This window comes from Callorhinchus milii, unplaced genomic scaffold (genome assembly GCF_018977255.1).
Source record: "Callorhinchus milii isolate IMCB2004 unplaced genomic scaffold, IMCB_Cmil_1.0 Scaffold5, whole genome shotgun sequence".
NCBI classification, from domain to species: domain Eukaryota; kingdom Metazoa; phylum Chordata; class Chondrichthyes; order Chimaeriformes; family Callorhinchidae; genus Callorhinchus; species Callorhinchus milii.
Window position 1 is genome coordinate 28024871 of NW_024704746.1, and position 27129 is coordinate 28051999.

The window sequence follows — 27129 nt, forward strand, 5'->3', positions numbered from 1 at the left end:
ATAAAACCTATTGGGGGCGATAAGTAGATAACATTTTACTTATGAAGGCTTCAGAGCTGTTTTATGTGTATTCCTTTGTGCATTGAATTCAATAAAAGCACAGGTTGGCACTCAAACAATATCTCTGACATTTTACTTAAAAAAAATGCAAACCGAACATAATTATTTGAAGTGTATGATTTTAAGTGACCAAAATTATGTTGAATGCACAAACGAACCGGAGGAGAGACAAGGAGATTTTTTTTACCCAGAGAGTTGCTTCGATCTGGAATACACTTGCCTGAAAGGGTGGTGGAAGCAGATTCACTAGTAGCTCTCAAAAGGGAATTGGATAGGTACTTAAAAAGGAAAAAAAATTGTAGAGCTTTGGGGTAAGAGTGGGACTAATTATAGCTCTTTCAAGGAGTCCTCACAGGCACAATAGGCCGAATGGCCTCCTTTTGTGCTGTAAGATTGTATGATTCTAAAAGCATTTTTGAAATAGCATATCAGACAATGAAAGGATTATTGGGTAAGTAAAAGTTACAAGAGAGGATGAAATTCTATTCAGTGTTTGTGGTAATGACATTTCTTAGTAAAACACAATATTACTAATCCTTTCATCTGATATAGCGTATATCATGTCAAACTGTAAGTGACTGTGTATTTGTAGGCAAACACAACAGATATTGCAATAGTAAACAGCCATGAAATGTGTAAGCAAATATGTCTTGTGAATTGTTGGGCAAGTACTGGAAAAAAGTCCCTAATGTTGTCATATAGTGCCTTGAGATCTTTAACATCCACCTTAACAGGCAGATGGGATATTTGTTTGACATTTAACCTAAAGGACAGTACCTCCAATAACCCGGCACAGACACGATCGGCCAAATAGCCTCCTTCTGTGCTATATAATGCTATGGTTCTATGATAATGCACTGATCCCCAGTACTGGAGTATCAGCCAATATCATGAACTCGAACTTCCCGAAGAGCGGCTTGAACTCGAAATATTTTAACTTAGAGGGTGAGAATGCTATCAAGTGAGACAGGAGCAAAGTGCGTTAAAAAGTTAGTTTGGGTGTTGTTTTCATGCATGGAAATCAGTTGTTTTGAATTAGCCATTGAAAGTAATTGATCATTGGAATTGGGTGAAATGTGCCATGTTTATCATAATTATGCTTATCGTTTCGAATGCATTATGAATTGAATTGCAGCAAATTTCACAGTTTTCTGCCTGTTCACTTGTTTTTCAAGTAGAAATACTTATCGCTCCCATAATATCTCAGGCTTAGACCATTTCGTAGTCCCTGTGGATTCTAGCAGGTTTCTTGTTATCTTGATTGAATCACTTGATTAAGTCACAGTCACAAATCATTATCCACACCACACTTCCAATGATCAAGTAAGAATGCTGCAAAATTGGTCCATGGAAATGGTCAATTCAAACTTGAGTTAAACTTCCTATGTTTAAATTACTTTGAGTTCAATGTTGTACAACAGATATTTGGCCAGTAATGCATCAAAATATTCAGATGATTGACTATTGGTTGGTATGTGATGTGAAATCAAGATTGCAAATGGTTTATTCGTGGATAATTGATTTTAAATCAATCAACCTTCTTTTCCGCATTGTGTTTGGCCTTTGATCAACATATAGGTTGGATAATTGTTTAATAAATCCATATTGGGGCATAAATCTAGCTGAAACTTCAATCTGATAACTCAAAGGTTACATGCACGAGAAATTGCAGAATTATACCATCGTAAAACCAGAGATGATTATGTTCTACAGAAACAAGCAAAAAATACTTTTTCTGTAATTGTAAATTTAGGACAGTAATATGTGTCTAACTCTTGCGATTGTTAAACACTGAAGAATCATTCACAATTTGACTTATTATAACTACAAAGATTGCAATCATGTTGACTTTATTCGCTCAACCCACGTGAGAAATAAAGTTTTTCCTTTTGCTTTTCTTGCTCTGCTTTCAAATTAATTGTTTCGCACTGCACTGCATATAATATACATCAATCTATTAAAGCTAATAGATTGATTTAGGATGTTCGTATATTGCAGAATAGATAAGGAAGATTGAAATGTTGCATTTGCTTCCTGAATTATAGGTCATTTTTCTCACATCCGACAGCAATTTTGCATGATAAATTTCCAGTGAAGTACATTTGTTGGATAATCTTATTATAAATGTGCACGTTTGACAAGTAATCCATTTCACGATTGTTGGTTCAGTGGAGTAACACTGCACAGGTATTTGCTATATCTAAATCAGAGCCTTTCAGCTGCAATTAATATGATTTTAAGAACATAAGAATTTGCCAGAAGAAAGAAGACCAAGATCCATCCAGTTCGCCTTCCACCATCCTGTCATTCGCATTTGTAATTGGTGAATAAAACAGGGTTTTTAGTGCACGGCACTAGGGACTGGATGTAGTATAAGTACATCATGATCTAATAGATCATGCAGTCCTGTAGCTCAGTGGTTAGAGCACTTCCTCCCAAGCATGGGTTTGATTCCCGTCAGGGCGAAACCTTGGACAAGTTTCCTTACTCCACACACCTGATAATAATCCCTCAAGAAAAAAAACAATAATAAATTGGTCACTTCAATCCACGACTGTTTGTGGGACATTGCTGTGCGCAATTGGCTGCTGCGTTTTGCCCACAAATATACAGTCAATTCACTTTATAGTATATCCTGTGAAGCGCTTTGAGACTTCGAGAATATATTAAAAGCGCTATATCAAATGCAAGGAATATTATTATTATTACTATATTATTATATCAGGATTCAGCCTGGTTCAGTTGGTACTCTCCCCTTCGATGATTAAGGTTGTGGGTTCAAGCCCCTCATTTGAGTTTAAGTTTATAGTCTAGGCTATCGCTGCAGGCCTGTCTTTGTTTGGGTGAGATGTTAAACCCAGGTTCTTGACAGTTCATGTGGACAATAAAGATGTCTTGGTACTGCTTGGATAAACAGCTAAACATAGGAACAAGTGTAGGCCTTCAGCCCTTTGAGTATGTTCTGCCATTCTGTTAGATCATTGCTGATCTGTACCTCAACTCCAGAGTTTCTCCCGGTGTCCTGGTTAGATACAATTTGTCATTCACCTCCAGGATGTTTGTGAAGCTTTGCTATATACAAATTGGCTTCCACGTTCACCGACAAATACAAAAATCATGCAAGGTGCTTTGAGATGATTCAACGACATGACACGGCACCGTATCAAATGCAAGGATTATTATTGTTGGAAAACAGAAAGAGAAGAATCTCCTTCATCTTGTTTTAAACCAAGGTCTGATTCATAGAATGTTTGTTGATGAGACTGAATTGCTGCCAATCAATGAGGCAGAAAATAGCCCAAAGTGGAGGTAAGATCTTTGCAACCAGAACTAAGCTCATTAACACAGTGACAGATTGAACTGCATAATGCATACAAGCGGAATAAAGCTTTGCATGAATTAAGAAAGGGCATGTTCTTTAAATTTGGATTTTAATATCAGTTCACACAGTGAAATGTTCCATATCAAATCTGGTTCAGTGTTTGCAAATGCTTTTATTTCTGTGACACTTAGCAGCTGTACAACAAAGACAAGTTGAAACAGGAAAAGAAACGAGTTGTGTATTGCAGCAAGTTTTTTTTTGAGACGGTGGGAACATCATCTCTACAAAATCCTGTTTGAGGCACAGATTTTGCTAACAGCATACACTGCCCATCGTACATTATGTTGTGAAGTAAATTGTACTGCAGAATATCAGATAAAGTCTCCTTATTCCACAACAGCTATATTTGTCGTGGCAATTCGAGGGCTTTCATAGCACTTGTTCTCTTGTTGAGGAAGGCATGGGTCAATATAAAGAATGGATTGCTGGTACCCTAAGGGCTCCTGACATTATTCTATGAATGTTGCTATTTCTAATGGGCCTACTGAAAGCTTTAATTTGGTGGTATAACAATGGCTCTATGGATCCATTGACTTAATTTTGCAGACACTGGCCATTTGTCATGAAAAGCCTATCGTTACCCTTCTTTCTGATGTGAAAGGCAGTATATGAATGTAAATTGTATTGTATCACATCACTTTTATCCACAAGTTAAATGGAAGGATGGGGACAGGAGGAATGGTATCCTCAAGGGGCAGAACATACTCAATAGTATATATGAACAACAGCTTTCAGATAAGTTCCAGGATACCATGGTGTTAGGTGCCAAAATATACAGGAAAAACTGACAAATCGTCATCTACTGTTGAACCTTGTCACATAACAAAGTGCATCACAATGCTGGATAGAGTTCTCTTTGAATGAAATCAGGAGACATTTTATCACGCGAAGGGTAGTGAAAATCTGGAACTCTCTCCCCCAAAAGGCTGTGGATCCATTCACGTTTTCAAGACTGAGGTGGATAGATTTTTGTTAGGTCAGGGTATCAAGGGATATGGGGCAAAGTTGAGATACAGATCAGCCGTGATCTGATAGAATGACGGAATAGGTTTGAGGGGTTCAATGGCCTATTCCTGTTCCTTTCTACATCCTTTTCGACTAACTGAAACATTAAAACAAGGATTCCTCTTAATGAAACTCTTTGTTTGTGTACACGCTAATTGTAAACAATTATAAATGTACCACTTGTTTTAGATATTTTCCAGTTTCCTGATTTCTTTGTGGTTGAGTAGAGATGCTCCTTCGAAAGAATGAAAGCTCTTGATTGCAAAGCAATCATTTTGTTTTCCTTCAAACTTCTTGGAGTTGGTTCAGACAACATTGATTATACGTGCTGTCACCGCAGCATCAGTTATCAACAAATCTTAACGTTGATAAAATCATGCACCACATTGAGGTTAAACCAGTGCTTACCTGCCTCAGTAGATAAGAGAAAATACACAGGCTGCACCTGACATGCGAGATGAAGATCTCTGATTATGTAAGTGATTTTTCTGCATTCTGTAGGGTTTGTAGGATTTTCAAGACCAAATATTCTTGCCATATTTGTCATAAGCAATCCAATTCAACACCTCAATAGGGTGTAAGATTCTGACAAAGCAGGGCTGTCAAAACATTAACCTGCTGATGCGCCATGTCCCTGATTTTATTTTCATATTTTGAAGTAGGGTTTGGGTTATCTATAATTAACCTTCGATCGGAAGATAAGTCCATAGCTTTGTTTCTCTGTCTGTATAAAGGATCTGCATTTGTGGTGAAGGGTCAGTCATGTGAGCTCAATATGTAACCTGAGTTTTCTCGTAAGATCAGGGTACCCAGGCATCTCAGGCTTCTTAGTGAAGACATCTTAATGTCTGTCTTACTACATTTAATCATAATACAAATACTTGCATCTCTCTCGCTGAATCAAAGCCAGAGGTGGAGAGGCGGGGTGGGGGGCAACAGAAATAGCAAAACACAATAGTGAATTTATCTCATGAGGATCTCTCTTGAAATTGGTTTTGCAACTAGAATTATGTACAAACTTCTCCATAGCCTATTGACTGCTAGAGATATGTGGCAAATTTTGCATTGTTTACTAAAAGTGGGCATAAAGCTGTGGTCATAGTCAAATATATGCACGACAAGCTTGGAAGATCTCAAAGTCCACTTGTGTAAGAAAGCCGGGGTTGAAAAATCTAGAGAATGTAGCTTATTTAAAGCAATCTTATAGTTAAAGCTGTACTGGTAGAGAAAATAATGAATTTTAATCCTTTTATTTGCAACAAAATTGATCATTGAACTTCAGATTTAGTTTATAATAACTTTGTTTAAATTTGCTTAAAATCTTGCAAGTTATAGCAGCCTACCTCACCCACCAAAAAAAAATCAACTACTGCATTGGTAAACATAATAAGGTAGTAACATTGTAAGGTAATAAAAAATTCAGTGAAAGTGTGCTCCACCAAATGAGCTTGTTCACGATATTTTCTAAAGTCTAAGCACAGTGTAGCTTTATTACATTATTAATAATGTGAAGCCTAAATGGAGAGCCAAAGTACACAGTGCAGGACACCAAGATAGAAAAGATTAGATGAGAATTCCATGTTAAGCCAAACTGCTGATTGATGCCAAACTTTAGTTTTTAATAAAACTGTAAATTGTAAGAAAGGAAGACTGAGGTTCTTCGGGATTTCAGTATTAAGATCTGGAAAGGAATGAGTTACAGTGAGAACTTGGGTCATAATATCGATGCAGAGAGGAGGGAACAAGAATAGCCAGGGTAGTATAACTTGTTTCCTTCTTGGCCAATGCTTGAATTGTGAAAGCTCTTCTTGGAAACCTTGTGCTTGCAACCATATGCTCTCTCCTGAGATCTTTCATCTCCTACTGATCTGCTGATGCTAGGATACTCGTTAGTGATCTGAACCTGCCTCCTGCCTCCTCCGCCTTAAATCAAAACAAGATTAGAATAAAATACAAAATACTGCAGAAATCTGAAACAAAAATAAAGAGAGCTGGGAACATTCAGCGGGTCAGGCAGCATCTATGGAGAGAGGAAAGTGAGTCAACGTTTCGGATCCGCTACCCTTCATCAGAACTGGGGCATGTTGGGAGGGAGAGGCTTTTGAGGAAAAGTTGAGAGCGGGAGGGTGGGGGGGGGGGGGGGCAGGAAAAAGAAGACATTAAAGAAGACAAAGGAGAAAGTGTGTTAGTTGATGGGTTATGATGGTGGCGTAAAACAAAAGGAGGGGGGTGGTTTGAAACAAAACTGGGGAGAAGAGGTGTTAATAGTGCAGAACAGGCAATACACCAGAGAGAGACAAAAAGTGTCTGGGGTGATGATTGTAATAATAACAGAAGATAACTCTTCTGGTAACAGAAAGAAGGGGAGGAGGGAAGGTGAGCTGTTATGGTCTGAAGTGGCTGAAATGGATATTGAGGCCAGAGGGCTGTAGGATCCCGAGCAGATAGATAAGATGCTGTTCGCTGTGGATCATTAGATCAGGGTAGGAGACCATGGATGGAGAGGTCAGACTGTGAATGAGTGTGTGTATTAAAATGGCAGGAGATCGGAAGATCAGGGTTGACCTTGCGTACAGAATGGAGGTGTTCTGCAAATCGGTGCCGGAAATGTCGGAGAATGACGTGCTGAATCTTGAGGCTGTTGAGGTGGTAGGTGAGGACTAAGGGGACCCTATCATGCTTCTGAGTTGGGGGGGAAGGGGTGAGGGCAGAAGTGTGGGAAATAGGGCGGACACGGTCAAGGGCCTTGGCTATTACTGTCGGTGGGAATCCTCGGTCGAGGAAAAATGAGAACATCTGGGTGGCTCTGGCGTGGAAGGTTGCATTGTCAGAGCAGGTGCGGCAGAGGTGGAGGAACTGGGAAAATAGGATGGTACCTTTGCATGAGGCTGAGTGGGATGAGGTGCAGTCAAGGTAGCTGTGGGAGTAGAATAATACTGGTTCAATCTCTGTGCATATTTGCAGTGAATTCCTGAATAATATGAATTGTTGGATGTCATCTGTGTCCTCCTTGCAATTTGAACAATTGTGTTTAAAGCTTACTCACTCAGTGCGTCACATCCATTTATTGCCTTTGTCTTTTTACTGTATTATTAAAAAATTAGTACATTTCAATGTGGTATAATTAGACTTCAGTCAAGGGTTTTAGACTATTAGACGTTTAAATGAATGAGTGCCTTAGAGCACTTTCATTCCACTGAATGTGAATTTAAAAACATACTTTTTATTTGTTCCAAGAGCTCCTTTGTTAGTTGAAGTGATTGTTTAATTGCATCTTTGAATAGTTTATAGGAATAACAGAAGTGGAATTAATTCTGTAACAAATTCTTCCAAGCAAATTCTATCTGAAAAGAAAGCTTACCCTTTTGGGACAGCACTTCTGACAATGCAACAGCAACAACAAATTACAATGGTATAGCGGCCTTCACGGCAGGAAGACGTCCAAAGGCGCTGGACAGTTGGGATCAGGTAGGGTGGAGGACAGGGAGTGTAGGGGTAAGAGGGTGGCTGAATGCACGGTCGAAGAAGAGGGTCTTGGACAGTATTAATGCAGTGCTCATCCAGCATTATATTGGAATATTAAGCCAATTTGGGGCTTGGAACCCATAATCTTTATGACTCAGACAAGCGTGCTACCAAGTAAGCCAGGCTGTCACCTTAAAGTATGTATGTAGGCCTCAACTTGTATTGTGCAGCACTTTTGATGTGTGTGAAAAATTGCCTTATGTAGAATAGTGATTAAAATATGTTAAGGGAACTCCAGCATTATAAACTAGTTTATTTTATCCTAAAGATATAATATAGTTTATTATAACTACAAATAATTGCATCTTTCTCACTGGTGACTTATAACTAGTGCCCAGTATTACTCCAAATGATGCAACTGAAATAGCTCTACAAAATGGATATCATATGAATCATAAAATCTTAAAGCACAGAAGGAGGCCATTCAGCCCATCATGTCTGCGCCAGCTCTTTGACAAGAGCTACCAACAAGTCCCACACCCCTGCTCTTACCCCATAGCCCTGCAAATTTTATACATAATTGCAGAACTGTCCCTAAGTATAACTCTCCCAAACAAGATCATGATTTAATATAAAACACTTAGCGTTATTTTTAAACGAAATAGGTCCCAACCTATTAAAAATAAAACCGCTGTTAAAAGCAATTTTTTTTTTTAAACGACTGATGCATTTTTTGGGGTATTGTATGATGGAAAATGCTTCATTCATCTGTTGTAGGCTGTGAAACAACTTAACACTGTAAGGCAATCCTTTGTGATGCTGTAGTTAAGGCCATCTCATACACACTTTAGCTTTGCCGGGCATGGAATTATTTTGCAGCAAATTCAGACAAGGCATTCAGCCCGCAGCACTAAGATTTTATCTGGCACACAATCTTGGCGGTACCTTGGGCCTCATGTAGTCTCTGGCTCATGTATTTCAACAGATTTGACTAATTTTAGAAGGAAACGGACGGCTACTGGACAAGCGCTTACTTGAAAAGACTTAAACAAAACAAACTCGGTCAAAATGAGGACACGCACATCTTAAATTGTGCAAATCCTGCACAAGGATCAAAATAGATGGACTGATATTTACCCCTGTATCATAGTATTATGACGGGATCACGAAACACTAAAGTGCAGTGTTCAAAGGTGGTGGATATTAATAATATTATTAATAACAATAATAATCCTTGCATTTGATACAGTGCCTTGTCACATCATTGAGAATTCTCAAAGCCCTTCGTAGAATATACTTTAAATAGAATTGACTGTGTATTTTTGTGGGCGAAAAGGCTATTTCAGCAGCTAGTGGCCTACTGTTTGACAGTAATTGAACCAAAGAGTCTTGACAACACAGATATTTGTTTATTCACACTGTCAGATATAATGGTGTACCATTACTGATTATTTAACTTGTAAAGGAGGGGGAGAAAAGAGAGTGCATTTGGCTTTCGTGATGATATTGTCAGCTCGGATCAGTTGGTAGCACTATCACCTCTGCGTCAGACATTTTTGGTTTGAGCTCTATGTTGGAACTTGAGCTTATAGTCCAGACTGACACTGTGCTGGAGGACTACCATCTTTGCTCCTCTTCAGTTGCGGTGTAAAGCGGAGTGACTGTGTATTTTATAGGCAAAACGCGACAGCCAATTGCACACAGCAGTGTCCCACAAACAGTCAAGGATTGAGATAACTGAAGATTCAAGGTACAAGGTGGCATCTTGGATCTTCAGTATTTGTTAGATTAGTGAATGAAAAGTAACTGTGATAGTTTGAGCTTGAGCTGAGAGTCCCCTCCCCTCCCCAATTCCTATTCCTCTACCTGGAAGTTTCAGAGACTTCTATGTATTGAAGAAATCTTGAAAAGCAAAGCACACAGTCCGGTGAGTAAAGAAACTGTTATGTGGAGCAAACTGGCTTAATTTGTGCTTTTACTTCCACCTGCATGTTTTCTTTTCTAATATCTCTTCCTGGTAATCGGCAGAACAAAAACGTGCACCGACACCATACGCCAGCAGATAGCAGCCAGGAAAAGAATGCACATTAGGCAACAACAAACATTAGAGTCAATCACCACTGGTTAGGATTCAACAGACTGAAAGCAACTAAATGTTGTTCCCATATTCAAGAAAGCTTACAGTGCCAGTTTTGGCCATTCGCCTAACCTCAACAATTGGGAAAAATGATGGAGACAATCATAAGGAAAAAAAAATGAATATTACCTGTATAACAATTCCTGTGTTTGCCTACAAATACACAGGCACTACGCTTTACAGTAAATTTTGTGAAATGCTTTGAGACATTTCGACAGCATAGAGAAGTGCTATATCAAATGCAAGGATTATAATACTATCTTAACTCTGCTTTTGCAGTGGAACTAAAACAGTATTCCCAAACCAGAACTGAACTGCTGGGGGACACGTGATGGTAGGTTCAAAGAGATCAACTTTGGTGCAAACATTTGAATTAAGTTATGGTGTGGAATGAATTTTCAGACAGTTAATGACTGGCACATTGCCGGGAGGTGAATGCCTCTTAATGTGATAAACATCACATGCTGAATTTTTCATGCTTATATAATGGTTTTGGAACCACTTAACTTCACAGAGTCGTAAAAGTTAGCTCTGTTTCTCAAGCAAGACGTTTAACACAACACGTTTGGAAGGAGCTGCGGCATAACTGGAGCTAACATAGACAGAATGCAAAAATCAGATAGGATCAAGTAGGCGAACAAGAAGAATTAGAAATTGGCTGTAGGAGGATGGTGACTCATTTTAAAAGCATGTTTAAAAAGATCTTAGCTCAATAGGAGAAGTCTAGCAAGTTCCATTAAATCTGTTCTTTCGAGGGGCTCAAAAGGGAAATTTGTTTGGAAGACAAACAGGTACAAACTTCAGATCTGGATGAGCCAAACCTGGGGAATTGAAGGGTAATCGGAAAACCACACCATTGAATAGTAATAGCTTGTCTTTGAGTTTGATATAGCACCTTATCACGTTCTCTAGAAGTCTTAAAGTGCTCCAAGGATTTACTGTAAAGTGTACTGATTGTGCAATTTGTAAAATAACTTAGCAGTCAATGTACGCGCAGCAATATCTCACAAACAGCCATAAAGTGAATAACCAATTTTATGCAAAATATCATATTTTAATCAAAATGCCACACTTCTTCGGTAATCCCTGTCCAAACTAATTTTTAAAGTAAAACGTTAACAATATATATACCTCATATACACAGATACGACACAGATTCTTTCCAAGATAGTTTATGTCCTGCTTTTAAAGATTAAGCGGCTTATTCAAGTACATATCGGAATTGGCTTAAAATGCTGCAAAATTTGCAGTAGGTTTAAGGTGCAAGTGACTGCTACCATGGTAACTCACTTGCAGCTATTACTGTTATGGTTTAGCAACATTATTTGAAACCATTTGAATGTATTACAGTGAACAAGATAATAATAATAATCCTCACATTGTACAACGCCTTATCCCATTCGAAGATTGCCTCAGAGAATTCACTGTAACAATAGAGTGACTATGGAGGCAAACATGTCCCATAAACAGCCAATGGCCAATTTTATTTGGGGAGATTGTTGGCCAGAGATGTTAATGTTAACCCAGATAAAGCTGGCAGGCTTTGATGCTGCCATTCTGAAAATGACTGTAAGCATGGTCAAAGAGGAAAGTTGTCAGGTGGGTTTGAAGAGAGATAAAGAGAGGATGAGGCAGAGGGATTGAGGCAGGGAATTCAGACAAGTTCCAAAGATTGGGGGCAAAGCCACCACTGGTAGTGTGGAGGGACATGCAACAGGTTTGTGTTTGCTGAGTGAGGAGGTGGACAAAGTAAAAGGGTATTAGCAGGTCAGAGAGATAGGGAGGTGCTCGGAAGTGAGTGAAGAAATTTGTATGTGTGGATCTTGAAGTCGTTTGTCAATCCTTTGGGGAAATAAACGCTACTTTGAGGCTATCGCACATGTAATGTGTTTTTTTTTAATTGCACGTTATTGTACATACAACAATTGAAGTATAAAAAAAGTAGAAGACATATAAATAACATTCAACACATGAAAGAATGCGTAAAGCAAGGCTGGTTATTTACATAAATGGAGTAGCAATAAGCCCCTTGCATTTTTATGAACTCCAAAACATTTTCAGGTACAGTATTTAATATAATATGTTCCCAACTTTTATTCTTTGTACCATTAGTTCGGACAAAATATCTGCTGCAGGTATGACTAGATAGCAGAATTTTGTCTCAGGCTATTTATTACAACACTAATCTTTTGTCAGTATATAGTACCAAACCATCACTCACAAAAAGATGAACACTTAAATACACTAGTTATCAGAATATAAATGCAAAAATGATATTTCAGCGAATTTTATGACCACGGATGTATTTCTGTACCATGTTAGGATCACTGAAAAATAGTTTGACAAATTAAGATAATGGACTGATTAACCCAGTTCTCATTTGGAAGATGAAATTGATCTCCTTTTAGTTCACAAAGACAACATTTTGATGTTTCAACCGATTGATATTTTCTATTGATTAGGAAGAATGAACTATTTTGGACGCGTTTCCACTCAAATTCCCTTCCCTTTCTGCTTCCTTTCCTGAAGGCATTGGGGTAAAGGATCATAAACACTGACACCTCAAGTAGGTATTCTGTTGAATCTTGACAATAGGTGTTGTCCAACAATGCAATTTGCCCTATCTTTCCCTCACAAACAGATGTCCATCAGCGAGCATATTTTTAATAATAATAATAATCCTTGCATTTATCATGTCATTGAGACATTTCAAAGCAAGTCACAGAATACCCCGTAAAGTGTAGTGACTATATATTTTGTGGGCGAAAGACTGCAGCCAATTGCGCAAAGCAGTGTCCCACAAGCAGTTGCGGATTGAGTGACCATATTATTATTTATTTATTTTTTGGAGGGATTATTAGCCCCGGAACAGCGATCCGCCAAAGCAATCTTCTAACAACCGGGTTCCTACTTACTGCGAGGTAAACCGAGGCGTGTGGAGTAAGGAAACTTGCCTCACGTTTCGCCCTGCCCGGGAATCGAACCCAGGTCCTCTCGCTTGCGAGGCGAGAGGGCTAACCAATATGCTACGTATTTTCAACAGGGATTACTGAACTTCAATAAGGAATGGAACCCTGGATGATTTTCACGTCCCTAACCCAGGCTCACTGATTCCCACTGCCAACACCGCTATTGTATCCTCAGCTGCGATCAACTTACTCAGAGCAGACCAGGCACTGAACCTGGGGCCTTCTGGCTTTACCAACTTAGCCATTGGAGGAGAGTTCATTTTACAGTTCACTTGCGGATCGCAGCAAAGAGGAAAGGGGGAAATGGTAGGTAAGACTTCAGTGGGGATTTCGTACTCATTACAGCAGGCCAGTATGCTACACAGATTTTCGTCTTTTACCAAAAACGTTGTTAATCAGCTTGGCCATTGATTTGGAGCCACTGGGACGTCTCCTGCGGTTGGAGTTTACGTTCTTGATGGCCTTCGAAAACATCACCGTGACCTCTTGGTGATGTTCTGCTGCAGACAGTTCAAAAAAGTGGCATTTGTTCTCCCCGGCTAAGATGTGTCCCTCCTCCTCCTGCACCTCTCTGACATGGCACAGATCTTGCTTATTGCCAACCAGAAATATCACCAAGGTGATGTCCCTGTGAGAAGGAAAGGCAACGGTAATCATGTTCGGAAAATGTATAAATTTCAGCAGCACACAGTTATAATAAGTGCCCTCTACAAACATTCACTTTACAATCTAATCCATTAAGCGCTTTGAGACGCCTTGAAGACGTGATAAGGCACTATATCAAATGCAAGGATTATGTTTATTATTAATCAGGCTCGAGAGGCTGAATGGCCTCCTCCTGTTCCTATGTCCTTATGCGTAATTATTTTTTAAAAATGTAACTGAGGCAACAACAACAAAATTACATTTGTATAGCGCCATTCACGTTCGGGAGGACGTCCCAAGGCGTTGGACAGACAGGCAGTCTAAGACATCAGAAAACTTTGACAGCAATAGCTAACCAGAGAAATTAGTACACGCTTAATTCAACGTACCTTTTGCACACTTCACCATGCAATTCTCTTATCCGGTGGATGAGTGTTTTGGCAGAGGCAAAGCTGGAGCGGTCACCAATGTTGTAAACCACAACAAATCCATCCGCCCAGTTCAGCTGATCAATCAATGACGACTTGCTTTCAGAAGGCTGGAAAAGAAAGGTAGTATTTGAAAGATGGTTAGAAATCTGCCCCCTATAAAACCATTTTATGAGTCTCATCAGTTCTGTACTATGCGTTTCGCCCACAAAATACACAGTCAATTTACTTTACAGTGTATTTTGTGAGAGCACATTTTTACTGTCTCATTAGACATCTCAAAGATGTGATAAGGTGCTATATCAAATGCAAGGATTATTATTATTATCATATATAATTTGGGTTAGTTAAGATGTCTCTAACAGCAATACATTGCCAGGGCTAATTTTTTGTTGTAAAATAACTGCAAACTAAATAAAGTTGTGATATTGATACCTACACATTAGTAACACAAAATAGTCAACATGCAGAGATGATAATATAATTAAAAAGAGAGAGAAAAGGCAGATTGGGAATTGTGTGGTTTGCTTCTATAGACCTTTATCTAATATATCAATTGATAGCACTTTTGTCCAAGTTCGTCTCGGAATCAAGTTCTGGGGAAGAGCTGAATATCAGAGGTGTCATATTTCTGACAAGCCCCATCTGCTTGATAAAGATCCCAGGACACGATTCAAAAAGAGAATGGAGTTTCTTCTGTTTGCTCTCACTCAACAATCCTTCAAATTAATTGGTCGTTCACTTCACCTCGTGGCTGCTTCAAAGTTGCTACCCTCGCCCATAATTGCTTATGAAGCATTTTGAAACCTTATCCACACGAGGTGCTTTCAAATACAAGTTCTCTCTGCCCCTACCCCTTAAATCAGACAGAAGTGGCATGTTAGCTTTGTCTGAATTGGTCTACAGTAAAACTGGTATCAGTCTAATCGGTATAAATTGTATAATTTGTGCCTTGTGCACCATGTAGTATAAGTAGGCTTGGAATCGATAAGAATTGGTAAACATGAATATTTAGCGATTGTCATGATGATCCATCACCTGATCCAAATAAATTTATTGATAAATCTTTTTTTTTTTACGATGCCAGGAGGTGAAGAATTGTGACAAAGTGAATTAAGATACGGTTGGAGCCTTAGGAATGTCAAAGCTGAACAAGGGACAGGTAGAACCGTAAAAAAATGTGCTCTCGCAGTGAGAGTGCCTTGTAAAAGTGTGTCAGAAACGCACACTTTTATGCAGGCATCAAACAATGGAAAATGCTCCCATGGCACTGCTTGAAAAAAAGAGAATGGAGTTGTTCTCAATTTCCAAGCCAACAATCTCTTGGTTAAATGTAGTCATTCACTTTGTGGCTGTTGCTGTGGTGCAAATTGGCTGCTGCATTGGAGTCACTACAATTTACAGCAAATCCCGTGAAAGGCATTGAGACATTTCAATGACTTGTAAGGCAACAAATCCAATCTAATCCAAAGAACTTACTTGTGAACAAGGATCAAATATTTCCAGATTTGTTTGCTTCCCATCGATAAATAAACGTTTTTTGTAGATGCACTCTGTGAAACAAGCGTTGTAAAGATTACTCTCTGCACACAAATTACACAGAAAAATCATCTTTCCTTAAGAAAACGTTGCACTTAAATTCTACCAACATGATCGAATATTTTTTTTTGGGGTGGGGGAAGTTCCTATTGTGTACACCACTAAAATTATGACCATCACAATAACAGGCTTTCTTAATTATAATGAAATGGGGGCAATGTCATTCTATTTCAAATTTGACTCCTCAAATGTTACTGTAAAGCTTATCTAGGATGGGATGGTACGATTGGCGGAAACACCGAGTTTTGTGGGATAGTGGGACTTTCTCCCGACGTGAAAGGTGCTGTACAAATGTCATCTTGGTGTCGTTGTTGTTGTCGTTGTTCATTCTCTGCTGGTACGGTGCATTTTATTAAACTTGAACTCGCTCGACAAGTTCAGAAAATGTACTGACCAGCTGAGAATTCCCTTCTTTTCCTTCGAACACCCCCCACAATGCTCGTCCCACTCACCCACCCAACCACCCACCCCCCAATTCGAGCAATGCTACAGTAATCAGACTGGAAACCAAGGCAGGTAATGTTAAGTTGTTAAACTAGGGTTTCGTGCATCAGATTCCAAACTGAGAACACAGGTCCACTTTCATACAGTACTGGACTTACCAGAGTTAGAGGCATACTCTCCAATAAAACGTTTTGTCAGAAACCTCACGATCAGAGCTGCAACATAAAGAAATCAACAGATCAAATTGCACATTGCGCTGCACAAAACCACAGTGTAAAATTGCCTGTAAGGCGCATTTCACGCAAACAGAGAGGACCACACAAGGGACTGGCTGCAATTTGCTTCCACAATAGTTGTGTCGAAATGATCAAACGTTTACTCACCAGATTTACCAACTCCTTCGTTGCCTAACACGGCAAGTTTGATGTCGTTCATGCTGCTATTTCTGGACACCAGAGATGAGCTGGTTTTCACTTCTGTAACAGTTGCTGATCACAGCTGATCTTGTCCAGATCGGGGAGCTGGTTGATTTGCTTTACTGCCTTGCTGTAGTTGGTGAACAGTAAACAGGGTGATTCTTACATTGCTATCGCCTGGTCTATTGCTCTTAGCTGCACACCACGATGCTTTTTATCTTGCCTTTGACTGACTGTGTGTGGTGTGTGTGTGTGTGTGCTGGGGGCGGGTCTCTCTATTTAAAGAGCCCTGGCTTTGATGTCATTTTGGGGCAATTTGGTTGTCCACCAGCTGTTGGGTCTCCAGAACCTGTCAGCTATCCACATGGCAGCACTACCAACACAGCCCTCCACTCCACTATCTGAGCACTCCATTGTGAAACCAGCGGCACATTGCTGGAGTCCTGTAGAGTAGTGGTTAGAGAGCTCGCCTCACAAGCGAGAGATTCAATTCCCAGGCAGGGAGAAACCATAGGCAAGTTTCCTTACTCCACACACTCGCCTCTGTTTACCTAGTGGTAAGTAGGAACTCGGTTGTTAGTCGATTGGCGGATCGTTTTTACGGGGGTAATAAACCCTCAAAAAAAAAATTTGGTCACTCAATTCACGACTGTTTGGGAGACATTGCTGTGTACAATTGGCTACTGCTTTTCGCCCACAAAATATACAGTCAATTCACTTTACGTATATTCTGTGAAGAGCTTTGAGACGTCTTGAGACACTGACCTGCGTGAAGGCCACTATATAAATGCAAGTTGTTGTTGTCTTGACCAGGTGATAAGGCACTATATCGAATGCAAAGATTATTATTATTATCATTATAAGTTTAGAAATACTTTTTAGCTGAAATCCACCAGCTAATACTGCATACTTGCCATTGAAGCACTACATACCTAATTCTGGAAAGTATTAGGGGCAGGTTGGCAAAAGCCAAGGCTTGGGCACCCCAGAGTGTGTGTTGGAATAACTGCTGGAGTCTCACCAGCTAAAACCAGAAACCTTGCCATCGAAAGCACTGTGCTTTCCCGCTGTTTGTGCAGCTAGGACCACCCTACCCCTTACGGTTTTGGCTTACAGGGTTAACAGGAGCTGAGTGGGACTGTCCCCAGCGACTGGTCTGCCCTTCCATTTCCTGCCACAATGAGCCAGAACTGAATGCGCTGCCATCAGCAGTGCCCTGGAATACCGCAGACCCGCCCGGCTCAGGAACAGGACTAGACACCGGCACAGAGTGTTGGCTTGATTCTGACATTCCATTGCCACACACGTCCACCCGCTTACCTCCCCCCAACGAGGATAGTCACTAGTCGGTCGCGGTCGTTCGACATCTGACAAGCGTGGGTTTGAGCCTCACTAAGTGGAACGGCAGGCACCAGGAACTCTGTGTGAGCTTCCCGGTGCAGCACAACTCAGCGTGAAATGCGTGAGAGCATCGCAGTGTTTTAATATTGGTAAGCCAAAGTTGAATGAAGGAAATGCTTTCTTGAAACAGTTAACGCCAGTCGTCCCCCTTGAATTATCCGACTCAAGTAAAATTCCTCCTCTGCTTATCCAATGTAAAGACTTTACATAAAATGGGCTTCGGAAATCAAACGAATGACCTGAACTATCTTTTTGATCAGTTTGATGTGATAAATTCCCCAAAAGACTGAGCTGTTACACGGGGAGTGTCAACATTAAATTGTGCGAAAACAATTATGTTGCTTGAAGCAAAATGTAGCAGTCTCTGATTATCAGATTGCATGACATCCACCTTTTAAAATGATTACATGAATGTTCAACCGGATACACCAAATAAACACAGCTGAGATATGACATCAATAACCCATGCCGATATGAAAAGTCAGCCAAAGAAAAACTGGAATAAGAGACACGGGAGTCATTTAATGTACTGTTGCTGATGCATTTCCTTTAGATTGTAAGGAAGAATAAATCAGAAGGAAATGATTGCGGTTGAAGGCAAAGAAATGGAAAATTAGCACATTCATTTGAGGTTGTAACTTTAAATACATTTCTTACACTAATTGTCACAAGAAGATAATGTGATCCGAAGGTGTACACTGTAGTGTATGAATCCAAATAATAACAATAATAAGATCATTAGATGTCCAGCATGCACACTTTGACAATAATAATCGTTGCATTTGATACAGCGCCTTATCACATCTTCGAGACCTCTCAAGGCGCTTCACAGAACATACTGTAAGGTGAATTATATTTCGTATATATTTTGTGGGCGAAATAAATTTCCTTTCGGTAAAGTACGTGTGGCATCACCATTCCATTAGAGTGTTCAGATCATTTTCAGATCATTTCCTGTCATGTGCCTTATGAACCTTAATCATTTCGTAATGAGCTACACTTCAGCTACGTTTACTGGAACTCACATATTTCCTAATCAGTCTTGCGATCGCTCCCAACTGAGTTAACAGTTGTTATGGTGATTGTCCATAGGAGCAATTGAGGAACACACCAGCAGTTATATTTGGCAGCTTACTTTACCTAAAACAGAATTGCTGAAGTTAAGAGGATCCAGAGTGATAGAGGCCAGACCCTGAATTGCTAAATAACTTTAGTTTGAAATTAATGCTTTAGGGATCCTTCTGCTGTTTTGACCACTAACTGCTGATCAGTGACTTTTTTTGCTGTTCATCTGAATGGCTCCAAGCATTTGGCTCCACTGTCTGCTTCTACGCTTACTAGTCGGTATAAGACCGAGTGTGGGTCTCTCGGGGCAAAATAATTGCAGGAAGAATAGTTCTCTGGCATGCATTCTGGCTAACAGTACAAATAGCTCGACGGTGAGCCAAACACCACTGAATAACACCATCTCCTACGCTTATTTTCTGCACAAAATGCGGTCAAAATGTCCCTGGTTTCCATGACACCTAAGGGTTCCTTCCACTCTGCTCACTAGCTTTCGCAAATTTGTTGCTGTCTGTTTATAATTGAACTGTAATCATATTTTTATAATTGCAGGCTTTCAATTTAATATTAATCTTGTGATTGGAAAGCACACAGCGACAACAAAAAAAACAATCAATCGATAGTCCCATCAGCAATAACAACAATAATAAATAATCCTTGCATTTGATATAGTGCTTTTTAGGTCTTCGAGATGTCTCAAAACGCTTCACAGAATATATACTGTAAAGTGAATTGATTGTGTATAATTGTGGGTGTAACGCAGCAGCCAATTGCACACAGTAGTGTCCCACAAACAGTCATGGATTCAAGTGACCAGTTTTTTTTTGAAGGATTATTATCAGGCGTGTGGAATAAGGAAACTTGCCCGACGTTTCGCCCTTCTGGGAATCAAACCCAGGTCTCTCGCTTGCGAGGCGAGTGCTCTAACCACTGAGCTACAGGACTCCTGACTGAGCAGCAAGACTCCTGCAATCCTGTAATCAATGAACTCGTTTATATTTAGAAACAGGAACGGGGTCAAATTGTTTTTTTTTTCCCCTCTTATTATTTTACCGCAGAAAATGTCTCGAGTTAGTTTGCAGAAATGTCTTTCTTTTCAAAGTAAGAATCCAGCCATAAAAACGATCCAAGATTTTGTATTTTGTGCTATTTTTCTTATGTTCTTGAAGGAATAACAAACCAAATAGAAATGGTGCCAAGGGATTGACTCCCACATTTACTTACATGGAAATAACTTAATTATATTAAAAATTCTGAACCTAATATAAGAGAAAGTAGTTTACTATAAATATAACAGACAAGCAAAAGGCATGGAAATTATTAAAAGGAAATATCACACACTCAATAATTAAAATCTTAACATTGAAAGGTTTTTGAAGTTACAAAAGAACAAATATATAACTGAACAAATACACTTTTATGATGTGTTGATTATTCGCAGATCTTCAGGACTGAAAACGACACTCAAATACCATCCTTGGGGAAATTGGGTGATTTAAATTAGTGTTCAGTGAAGTGCAAATAATCAAAATCTATGCACTCTGCTTACGTGTGTTATACAACATTTTAGTGTGTGATCTTAAATAACTGGTCACTAAAAATGTCACGTACATTTCCCCAAGGAACTTAAGGATTTCTGTACTTATGAATTTATGCCAATCAAACTTAGAATCAGCTGAACCTCTGCTGACCTCTAAGAAAATATTGTTTTAGATCGGTTCGACTTTGACATTTAAGAATATACTTCACTATTTTAGTTTGTAAGAATCAACGAAAAATGGAAGATTAAGTAAAATAGTTGCCAGTTCTACCTTTCCTTAGTTAATGACAGAAATACTGCGGATCTCTTGCGAGGAGAATGATCTGATCAGCTTTCTAACCTACAACTGTATTTTGTTCTCAAATTTGCAGAAGTGATTAATTATTTAATGTTCCAGAACAGGTAATATAAACAGTATTCAGAATCACATAAACTTCAATGAAAATTTTCAATCTAATATATCACCTGTACTCCACTTCATATTGAGTCACAAAACAATCCAGGTTTTGTTTTAAGTTTTATTTATTTCTATGACAGTCTGCGGGACACAATTGGCTGCTTCGTTTCGCCCACAAAACACACAGACGCTCTATCAAACGCAAGGATTATTATCGTTATTTATTCCAGACACAAACATCTATATTTAGTGTAAACTCTCCTCTCTGCAAAATGTTCAGAATAAATATAAATCGCTGCCAAGAATAAAGAGCGATGCTCTCCAGATAGGTAAGGATTCTTGCCTACAAATCATTAATCTTTACATGACAACCGATCAGCTAACAACCGTGTAAACATGGCAGTGCCTGCTCCAGGGCTTGTGTGAATTAGTCCGCTCTCTTTGGAATTCTATGATGCTGAAAGAACATAATTAAATTCCTGAAATCCTGCTGAACTGTTAATAGCGAATATCGCAGAGTGACTTGATGTCAAAAAACTTTAAAACGTGTCTAAAGGAACTTGAAATAATTAACTTGTATGCTGCACGTAAAGAACATTTTATGACCCATATTTGGCACCTTATACTTAATTGATGTTTAGAAAAGGCCGTATATTAGTATATTTTAGGTTATTGTGGGCATTTAATAATAATAATAATAGTGCTTGCATTTGGACACTGCTGTGTGCAATTGGCTGCCGCGTTTCACCCACCAATTACACAGTTAATCCACTTTACGGTATAAAGCGCTGTGAAGTGTGTCGAGACTTCTCAACGACTTGATAAGGCGCTATATCACATACAAGGTTTATTATTATGATTATTATTATTATTACTCCTTACACACACTCCCATTCCGCTCTGTGACCCGGTCTCCACTGAGGCACGCAGAGATGTATTGTTATTCAGAGGCCTATTGGCAGTGTTCGATGTTACTGAAGGAATGCGGGTGCAAATAGCTGTTATTTTGCCCGATCACTGGCATGTCGGTCTGAAACTAAATGGTGCAGGTGTCTGCGTTAATTCAAGATAAGGCTATATCTGTTAGACATTCTGAAACATGTTTGTCCACGAAAGACTATTAGTTAGAATCGAAGCACAAAACCAAACCACTGTAACCAAGTTAAACCCAAATTGTTTCTCCGAAGCTGCCAACTAAATTTATAGAAAATGCTGCATATTAAAGAACGCACTGCAGTTATATTGACTTTCATGTGCTTTTTCTATTACTCTTGGAGGTGAGGGTGGCTCTATATTACTGATGTAACTTACGACGCCACGCTATAAATTGAGATTGAGATACCTGCGCCCTACCAGAGCTTTTGGTTGCTCCTTGTTATTGAGGTTTATGTTGGGACTTGAACAATAGTCCAGTGGAGCACTCCGTTTAGTGCAGTGTATCTTTAGATATTGTATACAACACAATGACTTACTTTTATATAGCGGCATTCACATAGGGTAGCTTCCCAGAGCGCTTGTACACCTTTGGACTGGCTGATCAAGACAATATGCTTATTTATTAATAGTAATAATTCTTACATTTGATATAGTGCTTTGTCACGTCGCTGAGACGTCTCAAACGTAAACAGAGGCGTACGGAGAAAGGAAACTTGCCTAATGTTTCGCCCTGCCCAGGAATCGAACCCGGGTCCTTTCACTTGTGGTCGAACCAACACATTGCTACAGCCAACACCGTGATTCATTACTTCTGAGTAATGAGATAAAGGAATGCCTGGGAAATGTTCTGTAGTTCTGCTCAAATGTGTTTTGGATTTAATGTGCTGCTCATTATTCATTGACTTGCTTATTTAAAATGAATTACACATTAGTAAATCATTACCAGCTTTAGCTAAAATGATTTTTATTAGAGTGCACGAACCAGATAAAAATGAATCCGGCGAAAAAAAAACGCAGTTTATCAACACTTAAGATGTTTGGTATTTGTTGTTGAGTCTCTAATCTGCACATTTTAAAAGAAAACGTCTCCTGAACTGACAGGCCGACAGTGAAAGTCATAAGCTGATTTTTAAATATTATCGGCCGTTCTTTTTGGAAGTGGATCAACATGTCTTTCTCCTGGGCTTGATGCCATATGTATCTTAATTCCGTCTGCTAAAGGAAGGTAAGGGATCTTTAGAATGTGGGATTTAACGTGGCGTCACAATGTTATGCACTTAAAGAGTCCTGTAGCGTATTGGTTTGAGCATTCGCTTCACAGGCGAGAGAATCTTACCCCACACGTTCCTGTTTACCCAGCAGTAAGAAGGAACCCGGTTGTTAGTTGATTGGCGGATCTCTTTTCCGGGGGCAATAATCCTTCAATAGAATAATAATAATAATTTGGTCACTCAGTCCACCATTGTTTGTGGGACGCCGCTGTGCGCAATCGGCTGCCGCGTTTCGCCACAAAATACACAGTCAATCCACTTTACAGTATATTCTGTGAAGTGCTTTGAGATGTTTCAATCACATGAAAAGGAACTATATCAACTTCAAGGATTATTATTATTATTATTATTATTAAAGATTGTTCAGAGTTTGAGAACTCTAAAGCAGTGCTTTGCTAAAACTCCAGAAAAGTAGCATTGATGAACCAAAGTTGGTTATTCACCTCAAGGCTGTTTGTGGGACATTTCTGTACACAAATTGCCTGTCATGTTCACTGTATAAAATGACTTCAGGGTGAACCTGTGAAGCAGTTTGAGATGTCCTCCTGACATATAAGGAGATATATCAAATGCAAGGATTATTATTTATAATTAAGTACATCTGAGAAACAAAATAGGCAATAATTTAAAGTTGTGTGTAATTCAGCACCGAACACCTGACATTGATGTAACTGAATTTAAAATAGGTTGAAAAACACGACGCACTTTGTTGACTGAATGCCTTGAACTTAATACCTAAAGACATCAATCGTACTGGAAACCTGGTAGATCATCAATACTGTATGTACGCTTTGAAATTTTTCATCTGACCTGGTTTTGAGGGTCCTGTGGAGTCCTATAGCTTTGTTGTTAGAGCACTCGGCTCGCAAGCAAGAGGACCTGAGTTCAATTCCCGGGCACAGGGCGAAATGGTGGGCAAGTCTCCTTCCGCCACACGACTCAGAAGTACCCAGAAGTAAGTAGGAATCCGGTTGTTAGTTGATTAGCGCATCGTTCTTCTGGGGTTAATAATCCCTCCAAAGAGATAATAATAATAATAATAAATAAATAAATAAATAAAAAAATAAATAAATAAATAAATAAATAGATAGATAGATAGATAGATAGATAGATAGATAGATAGATAGATAGATAGATAGATAGATAGATAGATAGATAGATAGATAGATAGATAGATAGATAGATAGATAGATAGATAGATAGATAGATAGATAGATAGATTAAAAAAAACTAATAATTTGGTCACTCAATCCATGACTGTTTGTGGGACGCTGCTGTGTGCAATTGGCTGCCGCGTTTTCTCACAGAATATAGTCAATTCACTTCACAGTATATTCTGTGAAGCGTTGTGAGACGTCCAGAAGATGAGAGAAGGCGCTATATCAGATGCAAGGTTTATTATATTTACAATTAAGCTGCAACATATTATCAACACGTTAACATTTCTCTGTGTCTTATTGCAGGTATCTCAACATGATCCCCTGAAGGAAATAACAGGTGAACAGAGTTTATTCTTTTTTAACAGTCGTTAATATTTTATTTTACTTCCTTTCCCATTCTCTCTCCGCTCTTGAAAATGCAAGATCTGTGAATACAGTTACAGAGATGTCAGTTGCTCTCTGTTACCTAGTAGAAATCGTAGAAACCATAGGCAATTGTTCTTCATGTGTACGCCTACACTGTGATCTTTGGTAGGTTATAACAATGATGATAATAATCCTTGCTTTTGATATAAAACCTGTCATAGGATTGATAACATCCACCTGAACAGGCAGACGGGAGCTTGATTTAACAACGTAGCACACCCACCCCAGCCGCGAGTACAGGATGAAAGCAGCTGTGAGGGCATCATTATCTAGACTGAAATAATAATAATAATAATAAAAATAATAATAATAATAATAATCCTTGCATTTGATACAGCGTCTTATCGCTCACGTCTCAAAGTGCCTCACAGGATATACTGTAAAGTGGAGTGACACTGTATTTTGTGGGCAAAACACGACAGACAGTTGTGCCCAGTGATTGAACCAGGCCACTCTGCGACGTCCACTACATCTTATAAGGACTCGCAAGCAATAACAGTGAATTGTGACGAGAAGCAGGAATCATCATTGATTTCTTTCCACCTCCAAAGCCCCCTCCAAACCCCTACGAAGCGCTGACAGCAATTGTCGTGCGGTCTACAGACAAATGACTTGTGATTGTGACCCTCACCCAGGATTTAGATGTGAGCTCCATATCCATTCAGTGCAATTTTCACATCAAATTGATGCGCTAAACAATCTAAATAGGGCTTTGGTGGCTCCTGAGAGTTAGATGGTGCGATCTAGAGAGTTGCTGCTCTCTGGTGTCAGTTTTCTCTCACTGCGCCTTGCCGTTTATTTTTAATATTCTCATGCGGAGTATTTTTATATCGTTATTTGTTCTGACCATTTTGACAACAACAACAACAACAGCAACAAGTTGCATTTATGCAGCTCTTTTCACGCAGGTTAGCGTCTTGCATTTGGAAGGTCGACGTTTAATGGTTCGAGTTAAACCTTGCATAAAGCTCTTTGAGACGTCACAACGACTTGACAAGGCGCTATATCAAATGCAAGGATTATTATTATTAATATTATAAACGTCCATTGCCAAAGTAAACTTGAACTATTCAGCAAAATGGAACTGAATGTACTCCACTCCCGTAAGGATGTGATTTTCTTTTGAAATATCTGTGTCAGAATAGCATTTCCCAGTCCAAGGTATAGCCTGAGAAGCTGTAAAAGTTTTCTTCAGAGAATACAATGATGGAGTCCTGTAGAGTATTGGTTAGAGCACTCACCTCGCAAGCGTTACGATCTGGGTTCAATTCCCGGACGGGTCGAAACGTTAGGCAAGTTTACCTGGCAGTAATTAGGCACCCGGTTGTTAGTCGATTGGTGGGTCGCTTTTCCGGGGGTAATAATCCCTTCAAATAGGTAAACAAATAAAAAATAATAATAATTTGATCACTCAATCCGCGACTGTTTGTGGGACGCTGCTATGCGCAATTGGCTGCCGCGTTTCGCCCACAAATATGCAGTCGATTCACTTTACAGTATATTCTGCGAAGCGCTTTGAGACTTTACAGTAATCCTTGCATTTGACGTAGGGATAAATAGTGACAAGTGGGCGTTATAATGCAGATGAATAATATTTGACCATTAAAGCCACAGAAAAAAATAGACGGACTTTATAAAATCATTTACTTCGAAGGGATGTGCCAACGTAGCAAGTTCACATGACATTTGAATGTTCACAAAACTTATTGTAGAGTCGTGGAAGAAGTAAGTCAGACAACTGTTGTACGTTAATGAAATATATGAAACATTTGGCTGTAACACTTTCCTGCCTTGGTACAGACAATGTTAACAAAAGCCACTTGCACCTTTCATATAAGAAAACATCTCAAAGAGCTGCTCAGAGGTGAATTAAATAATAATAATAATCTTTGCATTTGATATAGCACCTGATCACATTGTTAAGTTATCTCAAAGCGCTTCACAGGACATACCGTAAAGTGCATTGATTGTATTTTGTGGGCGAAATCTGAGCCGGTGGAAAAATAGAGAGGGTCAGAAGGAAGAGATTTAAGACGCAGTAAAAGAGGTAGGTATTTTCAGATGGTTTCGAAAATAGAGAGGGAGGGTGCAAAAAAGGCAGAGGAATGTTGGGAGACAGTTCCAGAGAACAGGGAAGAGTGCATGAAAACTTCAAGAGCAATTGGTGATGGAGTCCTGCAATGGATTGGTTGGGGAACTCAACTCGCAAGCGAGAGGACCTGGGTTTGATTCCCAGGTGGGGTGAAACCTTCCTTACTAAACGTCTCTGTTTAGAAACCTTCCTCACTAAATGTCTCTGTTTACCTAACAGTAGATAGGAACCAAGTTGCTAGTCGATTGGTGGATTATTTTTCTGGGGATAATAACCCCTTCGAATTTTTTT

The 27129-nt window shown here is 39.3% G+C and overlaps 2 protein-coding genes across 3 annotated transcripts in view; one reads left to right on the forward strand and one right to left on the reverse strand.

The window, feature by feature from the left end:
- Positions 1-12879: 12879 nt before the first annotated feature.
- On the reverse strand, positions 12880-16772 carry rergla (RERG/RAS-like a). Its single transcript, XM_007904111.2, has 5 exons — positions 16518-16772; positions 16293-16349; positions 15571-15644; positions 14053-14201; positions 12880-13646 (listed from the first exon to the last, which is right to left on the reverse strand). The coding sequence occupies exons 1-5, from the start codon at positions 16567-16569 to the stop codon at positions 13376-13378; spliced, it is 603 nt and encodes a 200-aa protein (XP_007902302.1). The 5' UTR covers positions 16570-16772; the 3' UTR covers positions 12880-13375.
- Positions 16773-22983: 6211 nt separating this feature from the next.
- Positions 22984-27129, forward strand: part of LOC103185547 (serine/threonine-protein kinase 33) — a 54595-nt gene continuing 50449 nt past the window's right edge. For both annotated transcript variants that reach the window (XM_007904108.2, XM_042335541.1), the window contains exons 1-2: positions 22984-23114; positions 24624-24657. The gene's annotated coding sequence lies outside the window, so the exon portion shown is untranslated. The remainder of the gene's footprint in view (positions 23115-24623; positions 24658-27129) is intronic.